The sequence below is a fragment of the Homalodisca vitripennis genome, chromosome 2 (assembly GCF_021130785.1).
Source record: "Homalodisca vitripennis isolate AUS2020 chromosome 2, UT_GWSS_2.1, whole genome shotgun sequence".
Classification (NCBI taxonomy): domain Eukaryota; kingdom Metazoa; phylum Arthropoda; class Insecta; order Hemiptera; family Cicadellidae; genus Homalodisca; species Homalodisca vitripennis.
In genome coordinates, this window is record NC_060208.1 from 72,789,334 (window position 1) to 72,815,733 (window position 26,400).

At 36.1% G+C, this 26,400-nt stretch overlaps 2 protein-coding genes across 9 annotated transcripts in view; one reads left to right on the plus strand and one right to left on the minus strand.

Annotated features, from left to right (window-relative positions):
* The window catches only part of LOC124354154 (putative 3-phosphoinositide-dependent protein kinase 2), a 205,039-nt gene extending 193,060 nt beyond the window's left edge, over positions 1–11,979 (plus strand). For 4 of the 7 annotated variants that reach the window (XM_046804406.1, XM_046804408.1, XM_046804411.1 and 1 more), the window contains 6 exons: positions 7,037–7,309; positions 7,938–8,542; positions 8,728–8,824; positions 9,158–9,607; positions 9,879–10,046; positions 10,292–11,979. In XM_046804406.1, coding sequence (XP_046660362.1) covers positions 7,037–7,309; positions 7,938–8,542; positions 8,728–8,824; positions 9,158–9,607; positions 9,879–10,046; positions 10,292–10,408 — 1,710 coding nt within the window. In that variant the 3' untranslated portion in view covers positions 10,409–11,979. Of the gene's footprint in view, positions 1–2,154; positions 2,268–5,277; positions 5,434–6,135; positions 6,673–7,036; positions 7,310–7,937; positions 8,543–8,727; positions 8,825–9,157; positions 9,608–9,878; positions 10,047–10,291 lie in introns of those variants that run through there. The other 3 variants (XM_046804412.1, XM_046804410.1, XM_046804409.1) reach the window with 3 other exon arrangements.
* A 10,056-nt stretch (positions 11,980–22,035) lies between these two features.
* LOC124354156 overlaps positions 22,036–26,400 on the minus strand; it is a 31,597-nt gene continuing 27,232 nt past the window's right edge. For both annotated transcript variants that reach the window (XM_046804415.1, XM_046804414.1), the window contains exon 4: positions 22,036–22,546. In XM_046804415.1, coding sequence (XP_046660371.1) covers positions 22,407–22,546 — 140 coding nt within the window. In that variant the 3' untranslated portion in view covers positions 22,036–22,406. The remainder of the gene's footprint in view (positions 22,547–26,400) is intronic.

Below are 26,400 nucleotides of genomic sequence, written 5' to 3' on the forward strand. Positions count from 1 at the left end.
TAAAGAAAATTGCTAGACAGAAAGGTTATAATTATACGCAATTACACTCAGCCATTCAGTACATACGATATTACCCACATCTCGCACGTGATACTGACCTATCTACCTACCCTTTGCGGCCCTGGTGTTTGTTAACGCCTACTCGCTGCTCCAGAGTGTGTAACTGTAGTACTTGTCGTGTGATGCGGCTGTGCAAGGAAGGCTAAGTGGTCATACACGATGACAAGCATTCGATCTTATCGTCCAGCATGAGAGACGTTTTGTTTGAGCAAGCTAAGAACACGCCTGCAGCCAAGACGATTCACACGAGATTCTGAGGATCAACAAGTGGAATCTGTGATTGCCCCGGAGACGTGAGAAGTGAAAGCGTGAGTGAACGACCACGTGGTAGTTCCCGCGCTCGCGGTGTCGACAAAGAGCGGTCTGGTAGTGGTGGTAGTGGCGCGAAGTTCAAGGCGGGTCGCCACGAAGGCCATCTTTGTGTGGCCGGCCGGGTGAATACTCCCCGGTCCCGGCGCAGCTCGATAGTCCGTTGACCGTCGTCAGGGTCACAAAACAAAGGGAGCAGTCGCGTGTCCTTCCTCTCTTGTTCGCTAAGACGTTGTAGATCACATACACAACTGTAATATAATGTATTACGGTTGTGGATGATGACGGCGGGGCGGGTCACTGAGCCTGGCAGTTGAGCAGTCTCGATTGAGGAAAATGTCAATTAATTCCGTACTGGCTCGTAATTGTGATAACCGGTGCAGCAGAGATAGCAGATGACGTAATCCACCCGCGCGCCAGTTCATTGCCAGTTTTATCCGCACCACTACTACTCGTTTGTCCATCAATTCATTTACAATTTCATTAAAAAGGTCGTAACACTAATTGGTCGCAAACCCTCTTCCTGTACCAACTAATGTTTTTAATTATAGACTATAATTATTTTATATATGTTACTCCTATGCCATGTGGTCACGAAACAGTGAATGGATATGATCAGTAGTTAAACTGTATTGATATGATAAAAGTCGAATAAACGTTATTCTTACGTACGAAGTGACTGAGATGAGGTTAAATACTTGAACCTTACAGAGAAACTAATTGTGGAGCATGTTTATATATTTAGTATAGACCAGGAATAGGAGGAAGATGTGCTTTTCTGGCAAGTTCGGCCATAACAGAAAACTCCACGAAGGAGGTAGACCCTGAATTCCCCGAAGTATGTTGCTAGTTAAATGTTTCGCTTTCTCTCAAATGTTCCGCTTACCAGCTACAAGCAGCCGTCGCGTCGCCACATTGACAATAAACAAATTTGGCAGATGGAAGGCGTTCGTGAGTCAGCAGTTCTCAGTGTGGGAGGAGGAGTGAGTCAGGGCATTTCTATCTCTCAGTGAGGCCCATCCGACTGGCTTACTCCGGTTGCTATTGGCAAAGTTTGTTTATATCTATCGAGGCCCGCCAAACTGTAGAGCACGGGTCTGTTTGGCGAGTAATTAAGCAGTTTCTGCTTAAACCACAAAAAAGAAGAACATCTGCGATCGATGTTGGCTACTAATTTATGACGCTGCAAGTTCTGGAGAATGGAATTGTTACACGAGGAGCGGTGGTGGGCGTTGTTTGTGTCTGGACTGTGACGTCGGTTCCGTCCATTCCGACTAGTCCATATTTAACCGCCTCGGATATCTCACTTATTTTTGGATAGGCGTCTACATTGACAAAGTGTTCGTTAACAACATGATAAGGTTTAAATGTTTGAAAGGTTCGTATTATATACTAGTAGTGTGAGGTTACGTTACCTAAATGTCAGTTTGACAACAAACATAAAAAGATGTAATTAACTTTTGCTCATTTATTTTTTCATTCGCATAAGATTTTCATTGTGGAAATTGTGGATTATGCTTTTATCAATTCCGTAAAGGAATTCTTTCGCAAACACCGTCATCGTAAGAGTTAGTTAATAGTTTCTTTAGGCGAATATTATTATTATCAACTAAACTAAAAGTGGAAGACGCCTTAAATTCATTAGAGACACACAACAATTTGTTCATAAACGAGTTATTTTTTTGTAATTAAAAGTGCGAGTAATTATTACACCAGTACTCGGCACAAGGTACTGTGTAGCAGTAGCTCGCCGCGCCATTATCAGTCAGCTGGTCTGGTGATGTCACGGCCCGAGCCTTGTGACGTGGCCTGTTATATGTGGCACGCGCCCGCCACAGCCAGTCGTCATCCATACACCGTCAGTTCGACAGCTCTACTGCGCCGACCGATTACAAATGGTAAGATTACACATTTCCATTCTACGTTCGCTTCCTTCGGTCTTATGGACTCGTTTTACGTCCTGAGTTTGTTTTAATCGATCATTAGACTAAAGTGTTGTTGAAAATTTTCCCTAATGTAAAAATTAAATCGCATACGCTAGTCTTCTAGTGTTGGTAGTTTTATTTACTGTAAGAAATTTGTAAATATATAATTAAATATTCGCATAGTCTTTGGATAGGATAATAGTTTTTGGGCTCTAACAATCAGTAATTCTCTCTGTAACTCGGAATCAGATCGAGCACCTTGAACTCTCGGCTAACGGATACAGCGGTACCACTGCCACACAGATCCGGCTCAGCCCGTCCTTGTCGGTCCTGAGCTTCAAGGCCGGTCGGTCGCAGCCGCCAGCGTTCCGCACTCCTGGGCTCATATACTGAGAAACGTATTATATTGATGTAACGTCAATATTATACATTTTAAATGCTTTTCGAATTTGTAAAGTTTTATACAAATTAAGTACTACTTTTTTCTTTTAAAAGTTTAAAGTAATTGTGTTATCTGACAGAACCGTGTATGGCCAAACATTGGAGAAGTATAAATAAACATGTGCGAGTGGGAGGATCATAAACGGCACGTGTAAGTCAGTAGTGATGGACGGTTTATTCGCACACTGCCGTTTTACGAGGCTATAACTGCACGTGGCGTGACGTTGCAAAGTGAGGCAGGCAAGATCTAGGCTTTGCACGTCGGCAGTTTATTAAATACCATAACGCATTTTCACAGTTTAACGTAACCGTTGTTCGTAGTGCCCAACAATTATAGTCAGGGGTAATGTTCTAAAATTGTTACCGGGCCTTCGCACTGCATAAACTGCGTGTGGTGAACACGTTCTTCCTTCAATTCGCTAACACCTCTATACAGAATTTGACTAATACACATAGGCTCTTGTTTACATTTACTATAAAACAAAGCAAAACGCATGTACATGTAAGCACGTGAGAGAATAGGAATATTTGTTTTTTTATATCGATAAAAATGGGTCGATAATAATTTCCGTTCGATATTGTAGTTGTAGGATACAGAAGTGGGTCGATAATAATTTCCGTTCGATATTGTAGTTGTAGGCTACAGAAGTGGGTCAAGTAACCAATTCTGTACTCTGCAGGTCTCCTTTAGCTTATTTTTGAAACACGAACCTTCTAAAACAGTCACAGGGTGAGGTGGTGTTAAATAATTTAGGCGGGAAGTGTACGAGGCTAACACGTAAAGAGTATAGATGCCACAGATAGCGGCGCGACCGGCTTATGTAGGGCAGTTTTGGGGTGAGAAGGTCTCTGCGATATTTGGGGCAAGCAGGCCGGTAGAACCGAGACAAACGTCAGGGCGGGGTCGAGGTTATTGATCCAGCCCTCCCCCGACATCCCCTCCCCCTAGGAGTGCGTACACACACACACTGCCGCACCCACGCACTGCGCTACCATACGCTACTTTTATTCATGCTCCCAGTTATCTATTCAAACTCGGTTACCGCGTTCTGTGCCCCTGCCCCGATACCTCCCACTCGCTCAATGTTGAATGTTTCGTTCCCGCCGTCTCGTCGTGCCATCTAATTTGATTTTTGAGCGATTATATAATGGATTCATTTGGAGGGGAGTCGTTTAGTTCCGATCGGATGTAATTTACTTGAGTCCTAAAAAAGAGTCGTTCGGATGGGTAACAAGAGTGAAGGATCAGCACAATACGACCGTGAGTCGGACGGCATTCAACGCTCAGTAAGGATGGTCCATAGAAACTCACTATTGTTGAATGGAACACGGATACAAAAGACCGGATGGATTTACTAGACGTCTAGACTCCATTCAGCGGCTTCTATTGAGCGCTGTCAGAAGAAAATGAGGCTCCAGTGCTGAGCCTGGTGGAATGCCTGGCGTGAAGGGGCTGATGTGATTAATTAACACGAAGATGTCCAGACACGAGTCTGGGTGTTCCCCGCCACACTACGCTTGACATCACTTTCATGTGTCCACACGGGCTGCTGACGTCAATAGCACTTATTCGCCAAATAGCAGACTGTCACGTGGCGCCTTATCGCGCTTATCAGTTATCCGCCTTCAAATATTTGCCGATTTCCACCTGTGATAAGATAATAGTTTCATTCATTCTGGGATTTCTCTGAGTGTTCCCACTCTCTCACGTGTCCCCCTAATGTAGTGCTCACGCATTTTCAAGTGGGACTGTATTGAGATTCCATTGACGTAAATGTAGGGCTTGAATATAATCTTTTAATCTGTTACCGATTGTTTTAGTTGAACCAGTCGGAGCATGATACTTTAGCAATCGGTAGACAGTGTTTTAAGTTAAATCGTAATAATTGTAGCCTATGGAATTTGCAACGGTAATATGCTCGGCTGGATCATCGAATGAGGGAGGGGGGGAGGAGAAAGGATATTTTAACTAGTTTTCGATGTTCGTTGTATCACATGTTTCCACAAAATATTTAGAGACAAAAGAAAGCCAAACAAAAACTCGGGGGGAAATTGGATTATTTCACACATAGTGAAATAATATATATATATATATATATATATATATATATATATATATATATATATGTAAGGTAAAGAGTTTTTGTTGTTGCAATAATTCTCTATTTATGTTATCATAAGAAGTATTACTTATTATCAATATTTATTACATATGATGACCAATTTGTCATAGAGCCTCATTCATACTGCTTCCATCGTTGCAGTTTTGATAATCGACAATTGAGTTAGCGTTTTGTAAAATAAAACCGAGGATCAGCTGAAATAGTTTGTTACATCATTGTTTCCTAATGAATGCTGATAACCGTTTATGCGAAGAATTTCCAAGTGTGACGTAAGTTTCGCACGTGATACAAACTTATCTAGTATGATGACAGGAAATGCCGGGATCAGATGGTTGGCGGGTGCGCGTGTGTGTGGCCTTGGCGCGTGGTCCCCCACCACTGCCGCTACACTAGCGCTCTCGGTGTACTACACCAGCGACTTCAACCTTCAGTTCAGTGTTCAGTTGTTACTTGTTCACTTTTAGTGCTCAGTTCAGGTTTGGCGAACATACGTTGTAACGCCAATCGGTAGTGCTTCGTGATCGTTGTTGTCCTGGATACATATTCAGATGGGAATATTTCGTTTTTCACCCACGGTAAGCAGTAATATTACTTTTTTGAAAGAGAAAACTACATCTAGGTTTTGCTGTGTTCTCCGCGTGTAAGTTGCGTAACGTGTTGTTTCACTTGTTTCGAGACTCGAGACCACATTCTCTCAACCATTCTTTCATTCCTACGCGTGTTCTTTGATTTCCTTACTTTTAAAATAACTTTTTGGCCTCTTATTACACACATTCTGATTGCAATTATACTTTATTATTGCACGAGCTAAGTGTTGTAGTATATGTCCAACATGTGAAATCATTCGAAGAGCTTAACTAATGTCTGATACTCGTACATTTACATGATGGTGTAATATTGTCGAATAATACGGCTTTGCAATTATGATACCGATTTAGTTATCTACTTGTGTCTCCATACACACGCTGTTGTCGACGATAAAGAGGTCATCTTGGGTAGGGTCATCAACCGAGATTTGAACGGTGGCCAGATTATGTTTTCTTTTTATTGCGAATTTCACAACAAATCATGCCACCACGGCCTGTCCCGCTCGGTTGTTGCCAACCATTTCGATTAACCTATCGTCGTGATGCACCTATCGTTGTGTGGTAGTTAAGATCCGTGGCCAGTGTTATCGATCTGTTGTGGACCGATTTGTACGCAGTAATGGTTCAACGACGACGCAATATTTAATGGTGAACCGTGGTACCACTGACTGCTAGACGCCAGATTAGATATCGGTGCGCCGTACATTGTACAGTTAATGCCTTCATTCAGTTGTACGAGTACGCGACTTGGTCTCTGTTGTGATCGTTGTGGAACATCGTGTTGTGAAAATAGGAACAATGTTATGGGAGTAACGCGATACTCAGTAGTACAGTTCTGTTCAGGACGGATGCCACAACAGGAAATGTTCTCTCTCTGCTCGGTATTCCCGCTGTCATGACGTCAACGCTGTGAGGACCGGTCACCGACTCTGACCACATATATTTGAGTAATCCACTGACATTTGCCACTTATTTAGAAGCAAACGGCTATTTCTGAGTGCGGTTGGCCGGCGCTCAATTTTTAAAATTAGTCGGGCGTCTAGGACCGTAGCCGCCCGCCGCCGTGGCGTTTTGACACAGTACCCCACTTTTAACGGCCCCGCTCAGAATAAAGTGCGCCCCCACCGCAAATTTGTGTCCTCGACGTCAGGAGTTTGTTAGATTTCGGTCCACGGAAAAATGAACTGCATCAATCTGTGTCAACGATACTTTAACTCATGGCACCCGGTAAGAACTCGCGGTCTGCCTTTTACTCATCATGATTGTCAGTTGTCACACATTTTTGGAATTTGAGTGTATTAAATATATTAGTATTTTATTAAATATAAAAAAGTGATAAGGATTTGTGTGTATAAATGCTTTTCCAACATTTTTATTGCTCAGAATAATATAGGCTACTCAATTACAGTGTTGGTACAGTTAATCAGAACAACTCGAATTTTAGTTTAATATACTGCATTGATTTACAATACTAGACAACAGTTCATTTTGACTTAACTCCAACAACCATTTAGCAGTCCAATTCACAAGCACTACTTGTGTAAGTTGTTTTCCTGGAGAACATATAGATCAAGTGTTGTGTTTTTTTCAGAGGGTGTCCACATTGCCAGTGATGCCCCCAGACACCAAGAAATGTAATGGAGCGGTGCCGAGGGTGCCACCGACTTCCGCCCCCACAGAGACTATTGCAGGCCCTCCGCCCCCGCCTGCCACCACAACACCAGCCACCACAGTTGCCCCCGGCCCTGTGCCACTATCAGTGTGTAATGGCACCCATTCGCCCCAACCACACTCCACCCCTGCCAAGAGATCAATTCATGACTACTATTTCGGAAAAACACTTGGTGAAGGCAGCTTTTCAACAGTGAGTGTATTAACCTGATTAAAACCAAATTTATTTCTTAATTTGCTTTTCAAGGTTTTATACGTTTTGAAACAAAATTTAAATAAAAAAAATGTTGGAACTATTCTGAAAACCAATTAGGTGGCATATTTTTGCTGTTATATAATTACTATTTGTAATTAATGAAAATTAATATATACTATATGTATGTAATATGTTATCTAATGTTAAAGTTTATTTAAATATTAGGTATTGAGAGATTTTCTTTTGGCTTGAAAGTAAATAGCACTTGAAGCAAAAGCTAACAAACACTAGGGTATCTAGCAGTTATATTCCTGTGTTATATAATAAAAGTTACAATAATTATACTAAATTATTCTTTTATCGTTTAAATGTGTATTACATCTTTTTTAAGTTCAATCACAAAAACCAAATTTCACCATTAAGTGTTTGGTGTTTACTTATTTATAGTCATGTTCCAACATACACACGTGAATGGAATTTATTAAATTTGCTTTTGAGTTCCATAAAATACACACTGTGTGAAACTTGAAATATGTGATCAATTATATCAGGTTTATAAAATGTCTTATTTCAAGTTCAGTATGTCCCTTTTCTGTTATTCTGACATATTCTTATGTTTTTCTAGGTATGGCTCGTCAGAGACATTCATACTAAGAAGGATTATGCATTGAAGCAGTGTGACAAGGCCCATATCGTACGTGAAAGAAAGACGGAGAGTATCAAGCGTGAAAAGCAGGTTTTAAACATCCTGAGTGAGACAGGTGCGCCGTTCTGTGTAAAGCTGTACTGCACATTCCAGGACCCAGAGAAACTGTTCTTTGTCATCACCTACGCCAAGAATGGAGAGTTGTTGACACACATCAACCGCAACAAGCGACTGTCAGTGGACTGTGCGCGCTTCTACGCTGCAGAGCTTGTAGTGGCACTAGAACATCTGCGCAGGGTTAACGTCATCCATCGTGACCTCAAACCTGAGAACATCCTGCTAGATGAGAACATGCATGTACTCGTCACAGACTTTGGATGCGCCAAGATTGTCCACAGACCGCAGTCAGGAACCGATTCAGATGACGAGTCTGCAAGATCACGTAGGAACAGTTTTGTCGGCACTGCTCAGTACATATCCCCAGAACTACTAACTGACAAGAACGCCTCCTTCAGCTCTGATCTGTGGGCCCTCGGTTGCATCATCTACCAGATGCTCACCGGTCAACCACCATTTCAGTCAAGGTGTGTACTAGTTCTTCCCTGTGACAAATTTGTTGCCAAAATCATTGACCTTCTTATGCTGAACCTTGTATTAAATGTAACGTTTAAAGGCTTAGGTCTAACGCTGGTTGTATGAACAAATATATTTAGGTTATAAAATATAATATTCTAACGTTTAATGAGTTAATGTTTGCTTTGATTGGCAGGAGTGAGTACCTAATCTTCCAGAAAATCCAGAAGTTGGAGTACGAATTCCCTGACAACTTTGATCCAACAGCTGAGGACCTAATCAGGAAACTACTGGTAAGTTATCAAATCAATAGTCAATAAACCTTCAATTATTAAAAGTTTAAAAGCTTTATTAAAGTTTAGATACACTTTTTTTAAATTAAAGTAAAACTATTTCATTATTTTAGAGGTCTTGCCTGCTTCCCTTAATATTAAGTCTCAATAAATAATCCTGGGAATTAACGTACTATAACAATTCTGAAGGTGTATTCATATTATATAACAAAAAATTCTATAGTAAATTTTGTAATATAACTATCATTAGTATTAATATGTTGTGATTTTACAGTTGTAGTAACTTCCTCAAGCTATTTAAGAAGTATGCTGTAATGGAATTGGATGTTTCAGGTGTTAAACCCTACTGAGAGATTGGGAGCGTCAGATGAGGAAGGCTACCCGAGCATCAGGAGCCACCCATTCTTCACTAACACACCTTGGAACTCACTAGCATCTACCCCACCACCCACGGTCTTCTCCGATCCCACTCACCGTCCTGCCCACAACGACAACTGGGTCACGTCTGACATGAAGCCCGGTTTGGACAACAGTCAGCTGTCTCGGATACTGGGGTTGGACCAGGGGCAGGCTCCAGTTGCACCACCCGCTCCTAGACCTCAGGCCCCGCCACAGCAGGTGGCTCGCCGAAAGAAGTCCTACGTCCAGGATCTGACCGAGGCCGAGATACAGCGTCGACTTGCCTTACAGAAGGCTGAAAACAAGTGGCATGATGTCGTAGAGGGCAATCTCATTATCAAGCAGGGCTTCATCGACAAGCGGAAGTCTACCAATGTAGTAAAGGTGAGTTTAATCTCGATATCTGGACTAGAAAATCTTAAATATTTTTATAAATGAATTATTTCTATTATTCTCTGGGATTGTGTAAGAATCAAAAATAAAATTTACAAATAAATCTGTTTATTAGTTATTTATATAATTATTTTGTTAAATTAAATTTATTTTGATGGCTCTTATTCAGTGATCTAGCTTTTTAACGACAAATTTTAACCAAGCCACAATTTAAAATTATTTAAATTTTACTCAGTAGTTTAACAAGATTTTGCTTGTATAGGGTGTTCTATCAAGAAAGACCCGAATGCTGTTCCTCACTTTGGGACCCCACCTCTACTATGCTGACCCTGAAACTGGAGAGCTCAAGGGGGAGTTTGGATGGACTTCTGAACTCAAGGTGCGAGCACGCACATTCAAGACCTTCTATCTCTACTGCAATGGTCTAAAGGTGTGTACAAATGCCCTTTACTTCAAATAGTGCTTAGAAAAGTGTTTCAATATTCACTAAAACTTTTATCAGTAACCCTGACATCCCCAATTTTTTTCATCTTAATATGTAATAAAACACTTTGTATTTTTGTAAACTGTTTAAAAGTCTAACACTTGTTTTGTTAATTTACTAAAAAAAACCCATTAATGTGTAATGATTTTCTTATTAAATTCATTTGGTCTGACAATGTGCCTTTTTTTCAGGGTGAGCGTACGTACAGTCTCCAGGAGAACGAGTCTCATGCACTCGAGTGGATTGACGCAATCGACGAAATGCACCGTGCTGTGTTTGGGAAGAAGGCCATCATCTCCAGCACATAACCCCTAGCAGACTTAGGCTCAACTCTCTGTGATATCTAGTTAAAGTGCGTTTGCCGCGTACCACTACAGACTCAAGTGCGCTAAACGCTATTCATCAATGCAATTAGGTTAATGATACGATAGTGTGCAGTCACTCAATGCCACAGATGATATTAAAATGATTTTTTTCGGACTCTAGAGATAATCTCCAACTCGTGATGTATTTATTGTTAACTTAAGTATTTGGTTGCCCGAGTGGCCGTTGTATGTTAGTTATTATAATTTGTCTACTGGCAGTCAGTTCGGTTCGGTCAGTTCTGGACATTTGGAAACCAATCGAGACATTCGTGTATATATTATTTAATTGTTTTGTACATATTTACTTGTCCAGAGATATTTATTCTGTTTGTTTTCTCTGTCCGAACCGATCTGCTGATCACTGTAAATGTTTATCTAGCTGACTAAATTATAGCGTTTTGTGTATTTATGAGCGTGAATGGTTATTACGTACATCAGTATACTATTCTTGTTCTTGTTATTCCATCTTGTTATCCCGAGGACACCTTTCTCGTTTTTAAGGTCGGTTGTCACATTTTAAAGAACAATATTTTGAAAACAAGACAGTTCGACATATCCGAGTGGTGTTTGTGGAAAAAATAGAAGACTGTTTTTGTTCAAGAGTTTATATTTGAGTAGGCCAAAGACTTGTAGTTAGTTTTATTTCTTGTTTTACTTACCAGGTCAATTGTTCCATAATGATTTGTTCCGATGCCAAATTGTAATTTGTAATGATTACTTACTTACGATTAATGATGCATGTCGCTACTGTTTCTATTTTGTTCTAGTTAATTTACATTTTTTAAATAAAGTTCTTCGTTTTGAGTTTTTAACTCCATTATAGATTTCATTGTTTTAATAATGTTCACTACGAGTTCACATTTTAAGTTTTTAATCCATTAATAGATTTAATTATTTTAGTAGTTTTTTTACAAGTTGATTCCAAAGAAGCATGCACAGTACTTCGCAATGTTCCAATTTGTTCCTCAAGTGTTGTCAAAGTATGCAATAAGGTGGCCTTATGTCTGGTCTATTATTTATTTCAGTGTAATCGTCTTTTCCTTTTTGTGTTCATTTTGTATTTATTGAACTAGATGTCATTTGTTGTACTTTTGCGTGATGCTGTATTTAAGTGTTGGATGTTTGGTTTTTTACATGATGTTGACAAAAGTCAGCAGGCCTGACTTGACCTAAACACTTGTACCCCACGTGGACTAAATGAAATTATTTTTTTTCACTGAGAAAAGTTTTGTTATATGGTGCTTTGAAAATGTTACGGAAAGTAGAACATATGCAAATAGTCAATCTGATACTCTTAGTTAAATTGATCAACATAGTGAAATTGCCATAACAAAGTCTAACTAGTAAAATACAAAGTAAGAAAATTAATAGTGTAATTTATTTGCAATTATGCAGTTAGCGAAATATTGTTAAGAGACTGATGGATTGTGGGGAGTCGCCCAGTATTAAAACTGATGTGTATGAGTTGTGTATTAGGTTGGCAGTTCAACTATTAAAAATACATTATTCCACTACTTCAATCTTGTCATTTTACCTTCTCCTTACATTCTGTTGGTTAAAAATGAATTCTAGAGAACTACCATGTTTTATGATGGTTTAAATCGGGTTTTGATGAAATTTCCTTATATATATATATATATATATATATATATATATATATATATATATAATTATGTAGTGACACAACTGACTTGGAAAAATACATTGACAATATCATGAATGCATTCTTAAGAAGAAGGGGTTATCCAAGAAAATTACTCAAAGACAAACTTAATTTAAAGAAGAAAACACTACATTTTAATTTGAAAAAAGTGATCCGAAATTAATAGTTCAATACCATCCAGGGCTTCACAAAATTAATAATATTCTTAAAATAGGATTTAATATCTTACAAAATTCTAGTTTAACTAATGATATTTTCAAAACAACTCGTAGAGTAATCTTTAAAAGACCTCCTATTCTTAGATTTATTGGTCAAACCTAAATTACCAATGAAGAAGCAATACAGAGAAGGGTTCCGGACCAAAAAAAAAAAAAAAAAAAAAAAAAAAAAAAAAAAAAAAAAAAAAAAAAAAAAAAAACAAGGCTCATTTAAATAAGCACTGAAAATCACACATGGAGAAAATACTGTGAATACTGATATTTAACCATTAATAATGAATGGCTTTCTCAGAGCAGGTGAGAGACTGTGAGAAGAGATAGTTGACTTTCTCTTTTCTCACCTGCTGTGATGAAACCATTAGAAATGGCTAAATATCACTTATAACTGTATTAATTTTTGTGCTCCATTAGGTGAGACTGGTTCTACAGCAGTTTGTCTTTAACTCTCCTCCAGATTTCATATGTAGTTAACTACTAACTGATATTTACAAATCAATGATTTAAAAGAATTAACTCAGGGATACTTCAATATAAGAAGACGAAGTAGGCTCGATTTAAATCTTGAGATATCTGAACAAGGTAACTAATACTGAGCAATAACAGAACAAGATGACATTTAAATTTGGAAGAGTATATCAATGTATAATTTCCATTTTCTTTTTGGCATGGAAGGGAATTAACTGTTAGCACCATAAATAGATTCTACACAGAAGAATACTTTGCCAAGTTTTAGTGTTGTCATAGTAAAATTACTTATTCCCTATCAGACCTGAAAACCTTTAGCTCAGATATTGGATCTAGAGTGCCAGTGCTGTTGACGTGTGTCGTCATATGTGGAACACTTGTGAAACTCATGATGTCTGCTTGACAAGGTCCAGAACTACAATGCTCATGTTAATTTTATCAACATATTGAGTTTGGCAGACACACTAGAAAGAGTCTCAAGCTCAGTGGGGTTGATCAAGAAAACTGCACTAAAGGTGTTACTGGCATCGGAATAGAGAGCTTGAACTGGGTTTACTTTCTGACTAGCATTTCATCTTCCAGTGTTTCTACATAATCAGTATGTGAAATTAGAGATGGGCTAAATCAGTACATAGCTTTAACCATTAATTCTGATACAGTTACTCAGCGATACTGAGTACAAATACTGGATACTTGAAATCAGTATTTCCGTATTTGTAACGCTTAAAATACTGAGTATTTTCCCTAATAAACACACAGTTTTGTAAATGCTTTCATGTAATTAATGGTATTCAAAAGTATATTACAAATATGTAAAAAATGTATAAACAATTTATTATTATTAAAAAGTTGATACTTTTTGGGATGTAATTAATGAATTATACGATAAATTGAATCTTTGCCTCTTTAAATAAAGTACAATGGGCTGTTACACATGGTATTCTTTAAGGATATGAAAATAAAATTCTATTTTATATGTAATTTTAATTTTCTTCGGTACATTAACACCGTTCTGTATTATGAAAAAATTAAATAAACTCAATTGAAATAAAAGCAAAATATCTAATCATAGTTAAGATAATTAAAAACTTTCAACTCTGTATATAAAGTATTTTATAAACTATTTATTTTTCTTAAAGATATATTAATACTCAATAACTAATTCAAGAATACCATACTGACACTCGGGTTGGTAAGTGATATATATTGTGAAGCAGCAATATTTTCCACTTCGGGCGTTACGATCACGGTCTTTGTTTTGTATTTGTCAGCCTTAGATCAGTATTTCAGTATTCGGTATCAGTAAGGATATTAGTACTTCAGGTCTAGTTAAGTAATCAGTACGAAAAAATATCTATCTTGTAACCATATTGAGTACTAGATACAAGTGTCTGTCATCAGTATTTTTGGTTCTCAGTAACCATTACAGATACTGGAGAAAAGTACAGATTACTGAAATACCGGTTCACCTCTATGTGAGATACTACTTTGAAAAGTCCCATCCTGTGCAGATGTTCGCAAAAATGGTAAAGATCGGTCATTAGTTTAAATGTCACCTGAAGTAGCTAAATAGGAATGTTCTTGATAGAAGGAATTTTGAAAGTATAACACTGTTTTGGTAAGTATTGACAAGAGTGTTCTCAGAAGAGAGCTGCCAAGACTTCTTGGAGTTCTGTTCTGACTAAGTGCTTTTATAGTTAAGCCACTTGTGCCACAGGTAGGCTCTGGTTAGATTAGGTTTTAATGAGCCGCTCTCTTGGCCAGTGTGTCCGTGATGTCATTTTTGGAGATTTGTGATGATCCGTCTTGAGTTATACATTCTATATGGTTATGTAATGCAAGATTAAGCAGGGCTTGCAGACATAGGTTTGGAAGAGGTTTATCTAAATATTTAACTACTCTGAAAATGATTTAGCTGCCAGAGAAGATCGAACGATTGCCTGCCTAGCACGCCTCCATTCCTATATGGACACAGGAGAGATGTGCACAAATCTATGCCTTAATAATGTTACCAGAACTTCTACTTATGCTGAAATAAGTGTGTTGAAAACAAAAAAATTGTTACATCATCTATTAAATTTGCCACTGGTGACAATTCGTACTTAATCCAGTTTTCAAAAGATTAAACTGTGGACTGAGAAAGAGTGGTAAAACAAATGCAATATTCTGTCAATGCAATATAATAATACAGGTCACATTGAGTTTTCTTCAGTACTTAAGAAGATAGTAGTTAAGTTGGTCCCTACACCAACTAAGCTTCCTCTCCAATTCTTATGGCAACCGACATGTGCCTCTGAACGGCCAGTTTTAGTGAAATAACCTCAAGTTTTATGCCATAAGAAAAATATTAAATGTTATAACACTCTTAGGGTCTTTAGTTTTTACCATAAAATTATTGAAGGTCTTATATTAAATTCTAGCTGTGCTGGTGGCCATCTAGATTCTAGCTCTGTATAAACTATTTTAAACTTCTTTTAACACTTTTACAACCTTATTTAGTTATAGAATTAAGGGTGATGTCTCGTTTAAAAATAAACAGGGATTGAGCTCGAAAGAAAGAGTCAAATTACTTGAACTGTTAAAAGTTAAGAAAAATTAAATTTTACATAAGTTGAATACTCTTGGAGCAATTGAAAAATGTTTAAATAACACTAAATGTAAATAAAACAATACTTTTCCAAATTGTTTATTTTTGGGACAAGGGCCTTTTGAAACCAAAGGTTCCATCATCAGGCAACTCAACAAATAAAAATATTTTTTTTAAATTTATTGAAAATTTAGTACTATTTATTAACGGTATGATAAATAGCGTTTTGTTATCGAATGTCAACCAAACCCAAAGCCGAAGGTTTGAAATTAAATGTTATTGAATAAGTATAAGCAAAAGACAAAAAGAACAAAACCTAAAGATTAAATCTTTTTGATCAATGTTCCATATAATTGGATGCCAAAAAAATGATAGCCTAGTTAATTTTCCTTCAGAATTATTTCAGTTTCTTATATTAGTACTTATTTAGTTAGGCTTTTATTATTCAACCTTCCTGTCTATTACATTACTAAACATATGTTAAAACACAATTGACAGCAATGTATGGTAAGTCATAATAAAATAAAATCCCTGTTTTTGAGTATTTTAAACATGACATCAAAGTAACACAAACAATAGATATGCATGTGGTCTTACAACAATTAGTACGCCAGAATTCGACTATAAAATTGCTCAGTGTTGCCACCTGTAGGAAAAACCATCACAGCAAATTACTCCCAATCAAAAAAAAAACCTTGAAAATCATTATAAAAAAATGTCTGACCTTAACAACCCCTTTCAATTTAGGGCTTAATTTTGTATCTCATGGTTCATCTTTTACACAAGGGTATATTGATGGTACAGTTTATATTAATTTTAAATGAGGTACCTTGTTCGGAGATGTCTTTTTATAGATTTAAGATGATTAATAAATGAAATGAAATGAAAAATGTCTATTGAGTACAACGTAAAACATATTCAATTGGCGAGGTTAGGACTATTAAGTCCTCTCTTACACCTAACCATAAATCAATAAACTATATTATTAATTTATAATATATTAACTAAACTATTACTGTAAAACAAGAGCTACAATACAGTTTACATTACTATTTTACATTCAAAAATTATAATCTCTATTTATATAAAGTAACAAAATGAATTAAAGGTTCTCTATGAAACTAAAAATAAATTAATAGAATAAAACTTACAAGGAAATTAACAGACATTCATCCATCACCATTCATACAAAGCCATCGTCCCATACCCTATGCCACGATATCATCAACCCGACGAGGCCCAAAACAGATGGTCCCTAAAGCACTCCCCGAAACCGTTCCCGACTACGAATACCTCTGATATGATCCGGGAGATTATTCCAGAGTCGACAAGCAGAGACTGTGAATGATTTACTGTAAATAGAAGATCTATGAACAGGAATAGATAACAGAGAGGCTCCACGTCGTGTATTCCAATTGCTTGTTTCAGAAATAAAAGAAAAGCGTTCAGACAGATAGGAAGGGGAATAATCGTTATACAAAATAGAATGTAAAATTCTAATGCATTAATATGCATGCAAGAGCTTTTTAGTTTTTTCAATATATTTATTGGTTATTCAAAAAAGTCTCAAATACTCGTAGTTTTGTGCGTAGTTACTTAAATATTAAACAAGGAAATTTACACATTGCAAGAAAAATTAAAAAGGTTTTGGTTGTGTATTAATCATATATTTATAATAAGACATCTCCCATACTTTATAATCAAAAGGACTTTAAAGTATTTTAAGTTTAACATTGTTCCTATTGATAAAAACTCGAGGTCGTTCCACAACATTCAGTTCTTAAAGATACATGTATTTATATCATGTACATCAAAATGCTTTTACAAATGCGTTAGTTTTAACTTTTTATTAGTACATTTACACAGTGTAAGCTTGTATTTTTGAATATTCAAACAGTAAACTTAAAGGAATTAGATATTTTTTCAATAACCAACCTCTTCCACAGTTCAATGCCAAAACCAATATGCGTTCACTGATACAGCCATGCTGAGCGACAAGTTGAATACCTTCAGTGTCACCAAGTGAGTGTTATGAAGAGCTCCTGTGGTACTAATATTAACAAACCTTTGTAGACTTTGAGTTTATTTGATGTCAGTAACTGATGTGTGGTTTCGGTCCCAACAGAGCATTGAAGGGTCTTGAGGAACCATTTTCCTGTTCTGAACATATTGTCTTAGGTGTGCCTTTTGTGTCAGCTTTTGATTTATATCAACCCCTGGATACTTTAGACATGCTAAGAAGAACTATTAAAGCATGAAGCTTTACTATAATGGTGAAATAAATCATAAGTAACTAGTGTCATTCAATCTTGTCGGACATTAGCACAAATTGTAGCACCATTACAGTGTATGCAATTGATCACATGATGGTTTCACCACTTGATCAATCAATTCAATTATATATTTCTTCACATGTTGTGTCAAATGTAACCTACTATCATGTTCAAATTATATGTACATGTGCCTTCCCATTGATCCACAGGTTGTCAATATTAGTTTACTTCGATGTTTGGTGAACAATATTAATATTAAATTTTATTGCAGAACAAGTACAACAATATTAACGTACTAATTCAAATTTATCATAAACTTTCAGTAGTGTAGTAATGGAGAATTTTATCGTACAAATGGAAAGTATCTTAGAGAAAATCCATTCAGCCCTTTTCTATTTTATACTAAGGAGGTTCAGTAAGACCTATCCTTTTGATGCTAATTTATGAAACTGTGTACCCTTTTCTCAGGAACTTCTTGGCCTATCATAATCAAACTTAAGGGCAATATTATATGGGCATTCCTTAACAGTTAAAATATTTAAAAGTGAAAAATACCTTTTTTTTGACAAAAGTATATATTTAATTTTTTGCAAACATTTGTTACCTTTTTTTGAAAATGTCTTGTGCTCAAAATGTGTGCACTTGTTTAAAGTACAACTGTATTTTTTCATCCTAATCTGATGATTAGTTCCAAAGAAAAAGGTACATATGTGGGAAAAAAGTTAAATTTCAGGAAATCGCAGATAAAGACCATGCATAGGCTTATAAGTGAGTTCACTAACCTGTAACATACATTTAATGATATCCTGCTCCATAACTGGAGTTATCAGGATCCCCTAACTCTTCCTACTGGTCTTCCAGCTTTCATTTAGCGCTTGACCGAGCTTGCCTAGATTTTTTGGCTACATCAGAAACAGCAATATGCAATGTTTCCCTTGTTGAAGGAATTTATGGCATCATACACTCCTAGATGTAGAGTATGTATGACTATGAAGACGGATTTTGGGAGGCGAGTCCAAATTATTTGCTTCACAGATTCACTTGGATTCTGCGATTTAACATTGGAGATGTTTTCTAAGCAAGTCAGGTGAACTCAGTTAAAAATAGGTTTTATCTTGTTCATGATGACTGGAGAAAGATGGAAATGTTTTGAATGGTCGTACGATTTATTTAAAGCGATGGCCTTTTGGTACTTACACCAACTATAGCTTCCTTTTGGGCAACCCTTGTTGAGGATCGGTGTTGCTTGATAGTAAGTGATGGTATTCTGCCCATACTGTTTGCTGCATCTCTCTCAAATTACTAGTATTTCTACCTATTGCTAGACCATAATATTTTTGAATAGATAATATGGCAGCTTCAGTCAGTCTATTCCGACCATCCATAGTTGTCCCGTCAGTTTATTTGGCTTTTCCTTCTTTCAGCTTCAAATTCTTTAGATGGGATCCCATGTCCTTCTGCATGGGAATACGTTCAATGCGCTTTAATTTCTTCACTGTACACTCATTGCCATAAGGCTTACCTTCACACAACACTAGTAATGTAATAAATACCCAAGTTTCCCCGGTTACCTAAAATGTTCGATGTGTAGTATATTTTTCAAAATTAAATAGTTTCCAACATCAGATTTTGTCGTACTGAACCCCCTAAAAAAACCTTATGGAAAAAGTATCGGAAGACTTAGGATTAAAAAAATGAAGATATTTTTAACAAGATTGATTTATTGATGAGCATGCTCGATTTCAATTGCAAGTGACCAGTTTTATACAAATGTCAGTAATGTTACAGATTTTAAGGCATAAAATGCTGTCTAAATTTGTCTTGAGTTGAATGATACTGTTTTCCAATATTTATTCTGACATTCCTTCTGTAAACTAGACATAAGTGATCATTAGAATGTTATACAGAATGTCTAACAGTTTCAGGGAATCAAATCAGCATGACCTCAGCCACATATCCCTGAGTATAGGGTCCTTGCTTGAAACTTCAGGAAGAAGACTATCAATTTCTAAGTTTCTGAGGAATGGTGATAGAATATTATACTGTGGGGAGCCCATGTTCCAATTGTTTGGAACATAGTCCACATTAGTTTAGATTTTGTAACCCTCCCTTGCAGTCAACAGAGCGAATCTGCATTGCTTGTCGGTGGGCCTGGCACTCAGGAGGGCTCCGGGTTGAGATTCATAAAATGTGTTTCGTTCCTTTTCCCCACCTTTCGTTCTGTGGTGTGTGTAGTACTAAAACTATTGAGTTAAAAACAGGAAAAAAATAACAAGTTAAATACATTTTAAATAAATATCGAGGATTTATGTGATCAGAGATTTGAAAACTATTTAAATATGTCTAGTGAATGTAGAGGTGTGAAAGCAAACATCAAAAAAATTAATCTAGCTACATTATATTCACCATGTGAATGTTCACACTTGGTGTTCGAACTTGGTCATTGTTCATGGATTTAGCAAATTTTACATATAATTTGTGGCTTTTTCCACTGTGTCAAACAACCTTAGAATTCTTTAGCAACAGCCCAGAGAGATGGAATGCACTTTTAAACTAAACAAAAGAATCACTACAAAGAGCTTTTGACACCAGATTGTATTCAAGAGTAGAAAGTGTATTTTAGGGTTTTGCAGCTCACTTGTCTCAGTAGCTCCCATTGCTCTAAACTTGCTCCAAATGATTTTAGGTTTACAAACAGTAAAAAAAATAATTTAACAAATAAGGCAAAAGCTGATATAGAAGTTCTTATGCTCCATTTTTATAAATTTTATTTTATTTTTAATGAAAGGATAGTAGGATTAAGGACATTTGACATTGTTATATGTTAAAAATAACTATAAATCCACGTTTTGAAATCTACCCTCTTCTTCATTTATAAAATGGCCCTAAAACATAAATAAACTAAAAATGTTGCAGTGGACTGCTACTCAAAAATGTAAATGATACCTCGTAGATGAATGGCATCAAGTCCAGACTAAAAAGAATGAACTTAAGTGATGTCACTGCACAGGAGCCAAGAGCACAAAGACATCACACCCAAGCTAACAAAGGTGGAACAATTACTTTAGTTTATGTATTAGGTAGGGGATTTTACACCTAAAGAAGAGATTACGTCTCATTTATTGAAACAAGTGGTTTTGTAACATAACAATGGCAATGTCCGTAATCCTACCATCCTTTCAAATCATCCATTGTCAATAACAAACCTTAAACAACGAATGTTTGATTAATAATTAGTGGATAATATTTATTTAGACAGATCTTCATATGACAATACTTCAAGAAATTAATTTTGGAAATTCAGGACATTACACTTAAAATAGAAAGAGACAATATCCTGGGATTAGGAGAGAGAATAATGTAATAATAATTTAAGAAGAATATATAATATAATTGAATATATATATATATATATATTCAAGATATACGGTAGGGCCTATTTATTTATAAAATGTCAAGACATTGATATTGATTTAAGAGTACCTATAGATTTTGAGACAGGAGAGGAAAAAGGACAGAAGAGTTTCTTGAGAAAGATATTGAAGCAATACAGTTTTGAAAATTCTGCTGATAAACCTCTTATAGTGAATATTTTTAATCTTGTTGTCATTAATCATATTTTCACAGAATTAATAGAACAGATGGGCTGTCAGTACAAGTTAATGAAAATTGAGACACATGAAATGATAATGAAGAATAAAAACATAATGGAAAGGCAATCCAAAATCTAATTCAGGACTGTCTTCACGATTTGATAGGAACTAAGGTTTGAAGTAGGTAACTTCAACACTTTTTTCAAATTCATATTTTAAAATGTCTGAATAATGTGAAAAGTGAAAGCTTTACATTAAAACAGTTTCAAAGATTTATTGTTTGAAATTTCAAAATGTGTTCTCAGAAGTTTTGATTATTTGAGGCTGTTTTGTACTCTTCCAAGTGTTGCATTTGGGGAACAAGGGTAGCAAACTCTCTTTAGTAAGAGAACTGTCCAAGGTACACTGAAGGGGCAATAGAAACTAAAACCTACTTTGCAATCAATAGAACAGAGTTAGAGTCAGCATGTAGAACTGACAGGGGACTGTTAGGTCTAAAAGATTTTATGGTTGTGAAGTTGTCTGAATTTAGAAATAAACAACTATGCTTGCACCGAAGATTTCAAACAAGACTTTGTACAGTGTTTTAAGACCTTGTAGGATGGCTTGGAGGTGAATTTTTTGGGCTGAATCTGCTGATCACCCACTTGACTTTATTAATATGTAGTGATTATTGTCAAGCTATCATTCAGAGATGCTCTTAGCCAAAGACTTTTTTCTGAGAAAAAGAAGTTGCTCACAATAGTGTCACTGAAGAGGTAGATTCAAAGATTCAAAGATTCAAAATTTCTTTATTTACATAATCGTTAAGATTAGTAATGGCGTCAAATACAAAGTTACTAACTATTACAGTGTAGAACATTAATTAACATATTATAAAACATGTAATGTTACATGATCAGTGATTATTACTTGACACAAATGTTAAAACTGTTAAACATTAAAAATAAAGCAGTGTTAAATGAATACAATCTGGCTGCATATGAAACTTCTACAGAGAAAAATGTACATATGAAATAGAATGAAAAAATCTAAAGTTAACATTGATGATACAAAATGAAACAAGTTGGAGTTAAAAATGGACATGTCAAAGTTTGTGTTAAAATGCTCTATCAAAGTGGTAAAATAATTTCAAGTTAGTGCTAGTTGAAATGTTGTTTCCAGTTATAGAACTCTGCTAGGCTGTAGAAGGGTCGGTCCTGAAGCCAACTCTTCAGGCGGCGTGGAAACTTTTGTACTTCTGTCTTCTTAAGGTCTTCTGGTAGAGAGTTCAACATTTTATCTAATAGTAAGTGTAAGCATTCATCAGTTATTAAAACACAGTGTAATCTCATGTTTACATGCAAAGATAAAACTATAACATTAGGCCACAAATAAAATGTTTGTCTAAAATCACCAGCCTGCAACCGTCATCTCCCCCATAACTGACTTGTAATTACATAAGTGTTGAAGAGTCCTAAAGCTTAAACTTCTCCCTAATAGGCCATATTACACTTGTTCCAGTCAATAAGCTTACATTCTGGAAGAACTTGGTCTGTATTAGATTATTTTGAAATGTTAAAAAGTAATGTTTACGTTAGGTGGTAACTTAAATGCTGAAAGCAGTTTTTCTCCATAGAACATGCTAAGATATTTTTATGGAGTGATTCTACTACTGCTTTAACTTGGATCGAACAAGAAGATCCATGAGGAGTGTTTGTAAATAATCAAGCAAAATAAATTAGTAAAATTATGAAGAAGGAAGATTGGAATCATGTTTCTGGAGAGCAAAATCCTGCAGACTTATCTAGTCGAGGCTGTACTCCAAAGCAGGTTGTTGAATCTTAATGACGGGAGAGGACATCCTGGTTAAACCATCCCTCATCAGAATGGCCGGTTTTAGGAATAAAACTTCATAAAGAAGAGATAGACAGTGAATGGAAAAAAGTCATCATTATCTGCATAGGTCTTAGCAGTGATATGAAGTTTGGTGAATATTTAGGTCTTCGTTACTCAGATTATTCAAGATCAAACAAATTGTTGCTTAGATTTTGAGGTTCAAAAATAATTCTCTGAACAAGTGCAATCAAATAAAGACCGCAGTTTGAGTTTGGAATAATTTAAAATTGCAGAATGCAACATTGTGAAGCTAATTCAAGTTGAATCATATAATGGTCTACAAAGCAATGAGCTCAGAACTTGCAAGCTTTTCATGATAATGAAGGGGTGATAAAACTTAAAACAAAAATAAGTGAAGTAAAAAGTTTAGAAGCTTTCCGAATGCCATTAGTTCTACCATCTAAACATAAAAAGTGTGGAAAGATTTTGTCACTACACGTTAAAAATTGATACATTGGTGTGCAAAGACTTTTAAGCATTATTCAAGAGAACTTTGGGATATAGAAAGGAAGACAGACTATTAAAAGAGTTCTTAACGCTTTTGTTGTATGTGAACGTTCTACAAGTAAACACCTTGATATATGTAGTCCACCATTGCCGGAAGACAGAGTACGTGATGCTGCGTGTTTTGAAGTTACCGATGTTGACTTTGCAGGGCCTTTGTTTCTGCACGATAGGAGTAAATCATGGATTTGTATATTTGTAATTTTAATTTTTTTTGTAGTCTACAAGGCGGTTCATTTGGAACTCGTACAATCTTTAACAACCAAATGTTTTATATTGGCTTTACACCGTTTTATTGCAAGACGAGGTCGTCCATCCATAATGTACAGCGATCAAGGCAAAACCTTCAGAGGATTTGATAATGCTATGAACCACTTATATTGGACCAAAATCATCAATATCACTCTGATGGATCGCATAGAATGAAGATTCAATCCACCTTTTTCATGGTGGAGTGGTTTTTGGGAACAATGGTAGGAATTGTAAAGCACTATTTGAAGAAGATACTAGGAAGAGCTGTTATTAACAGTGAAGAACTAATATCAATTTTGTGTGATTGTGAATCACTAATAAACAACAGACCAATAACCTACTCGACAGAAGACAATTTAGAGTGCACTGCAATAACACCAGCAATGTTTATCCAAGACATTAGAGATTGCACAGTTATTCACTTAGACAGACTGAATTCTACTGTTTTTGAAAGAAAACTCAAATATCTAATGCGAGTTTGAAAAGATCTAAGAAAAAGATATCAAGTGGAATACTTAGGCCAGATAAACTGTCGGCTGGAAGAAATTCGAGAAGTCCGAAGATAGGAGAAGTACTGGCTCAGACAACATGACAAGGCAAAATTGGCCACTTGGAGTAATCAAAAATATCTTTCCTGGCTGAGACGAATCTCAAGAGTTATATGACTGAAAACTGCAAATAGTATATTTGATTGACCGATTCAATGTATCTATCCACTTGAGTTTTTTGGTGATACAAAAGGACTGAAGAAGGTGGTAAACAGGAGACAATCCTTGAAGACTATAAAATCCGAATGTACTACAAAATAAATAGTGAATACTTTGACTCATACAAAAACTGGAAGAGTGAAGCTGACTCCTCGATTAGAGCTTGATTATGATGTTGGTATGGTTAAGCATCTCCAAAGCTTAAGGCGAGAGGATGTCATAAATATAATGTAATTTAAATGTTTTGAAAGTCTGACTATCAATTCATATTGGTAGTAGATTGCTCTTAACAATAGTATTTATATTAAAACCAATCATTAAAAAAATGTAAACATATGGTTGATTTGTATTTAGGTCTTGTCTTGTTTTTGTAAAGTGAATGATGTGGAATAATATTTATTATGTTTAGAGTTCCTTAAAGAACAAGCTCAGTTATAATTAATTGAGTCATTTTAATTGCATTTTAATTTTAAGCTGAAATCTGTTAGGTCCATTGTGAGTTGAAATTCCCATTACAGAACACAGATGTTCTGTTACCGTTAAAGTAAAGCAAATATATGTAAAGTGTAAGATCAGAATCAATAGATGTTCTTTAGGTTGAATTGGTGGATCAGGTATTGATGATGATGAAATCAATTAAAGTAAACTGGTGGAAGATTAAATGTTACTATTTTAGTGTTATTTTTGGTTTGTTATGTAGTACACATCATGTTGATCTGCCTGCGTTATGTGTAGTTCAATTGATTGAAACTTTGTCTCTTAATCAGGATTCTATAATTGAATCTGGCTAATTATCAAAGTCTTCCAAATCTCCTGTCAATTTTTCTAGTCATAGTCAACATTTCCTTACTTACTCATATAACCCAAGTTCTACTACAGAACTGTCTGCTGGTATGAAGAGCAGTCATTGCTCTATACAGTAATGACTTCAACTGTGAGTTCCAGGACAGCCTTTTATCTACCACACCTAGATATTTGACTTCCCCGGAGAAGTCTATCCTGGTGTCCCTTAAAGACAGAGGCTATAATGTAAGCTTTCTCCATCAAATGAACAAAACCATAGTGGAAGAGTTTAATTAATACAATGTCATGTTTACCCTTAACTATAATTACAAGGTCATCTGCATAACTCTGTACTTCAAAGCCTTCCTTGCTGAATCTAGTCAGTAGATAATCAGCAACTAGAAGCTAAAAAAGAGGTGACAGGACTCCTTCCTGAGGATAACCTTTAACTTCATTCACAGTAATAGACTTGCCACCAAACCTAGCTGTTCTACGGCTGGACAGCATTGACCTAATCCATCAAAGAGTGAACAGGTCCGTGGCCTTTCTTAGCATTACTCCATGCATTGAGTCAACAGAGAGAGGTGTTATCAAAAGCACCCCTATATCCAAAAATGCACTAAGAGCTACTTCTTTGTCTTCCAATTACCTCACTATCTTGGAAACCAGACTACTGAGGACCTGGGTTGTGGACTTTCCAGTTTGTTAGGCAAACTCTTCAGGATACAATAGAGAGTTGGCAATAACTTGCTACTGTTGTGATTCAACAATTTTTGCTAGATTTTTGGAAAAAAATGTTTAAAAAATTGGGGAAAAAAGATGGATTGGTTTTCGGTGCTGGCTCACTCAAGGGGTGAGGGCCAGCTTTAGGAATAAAAATCATCTTCAATGTTGAGGAATATGTCCCAGAACAAGTTTGACGTAAAAACATCCAGTAACCAAATCAAGTTCCTGTTGAAGAAGGGCTGAAAAGATACAGTCTCTCTCAGGATACTCAAAGTGTTGGAAGGAA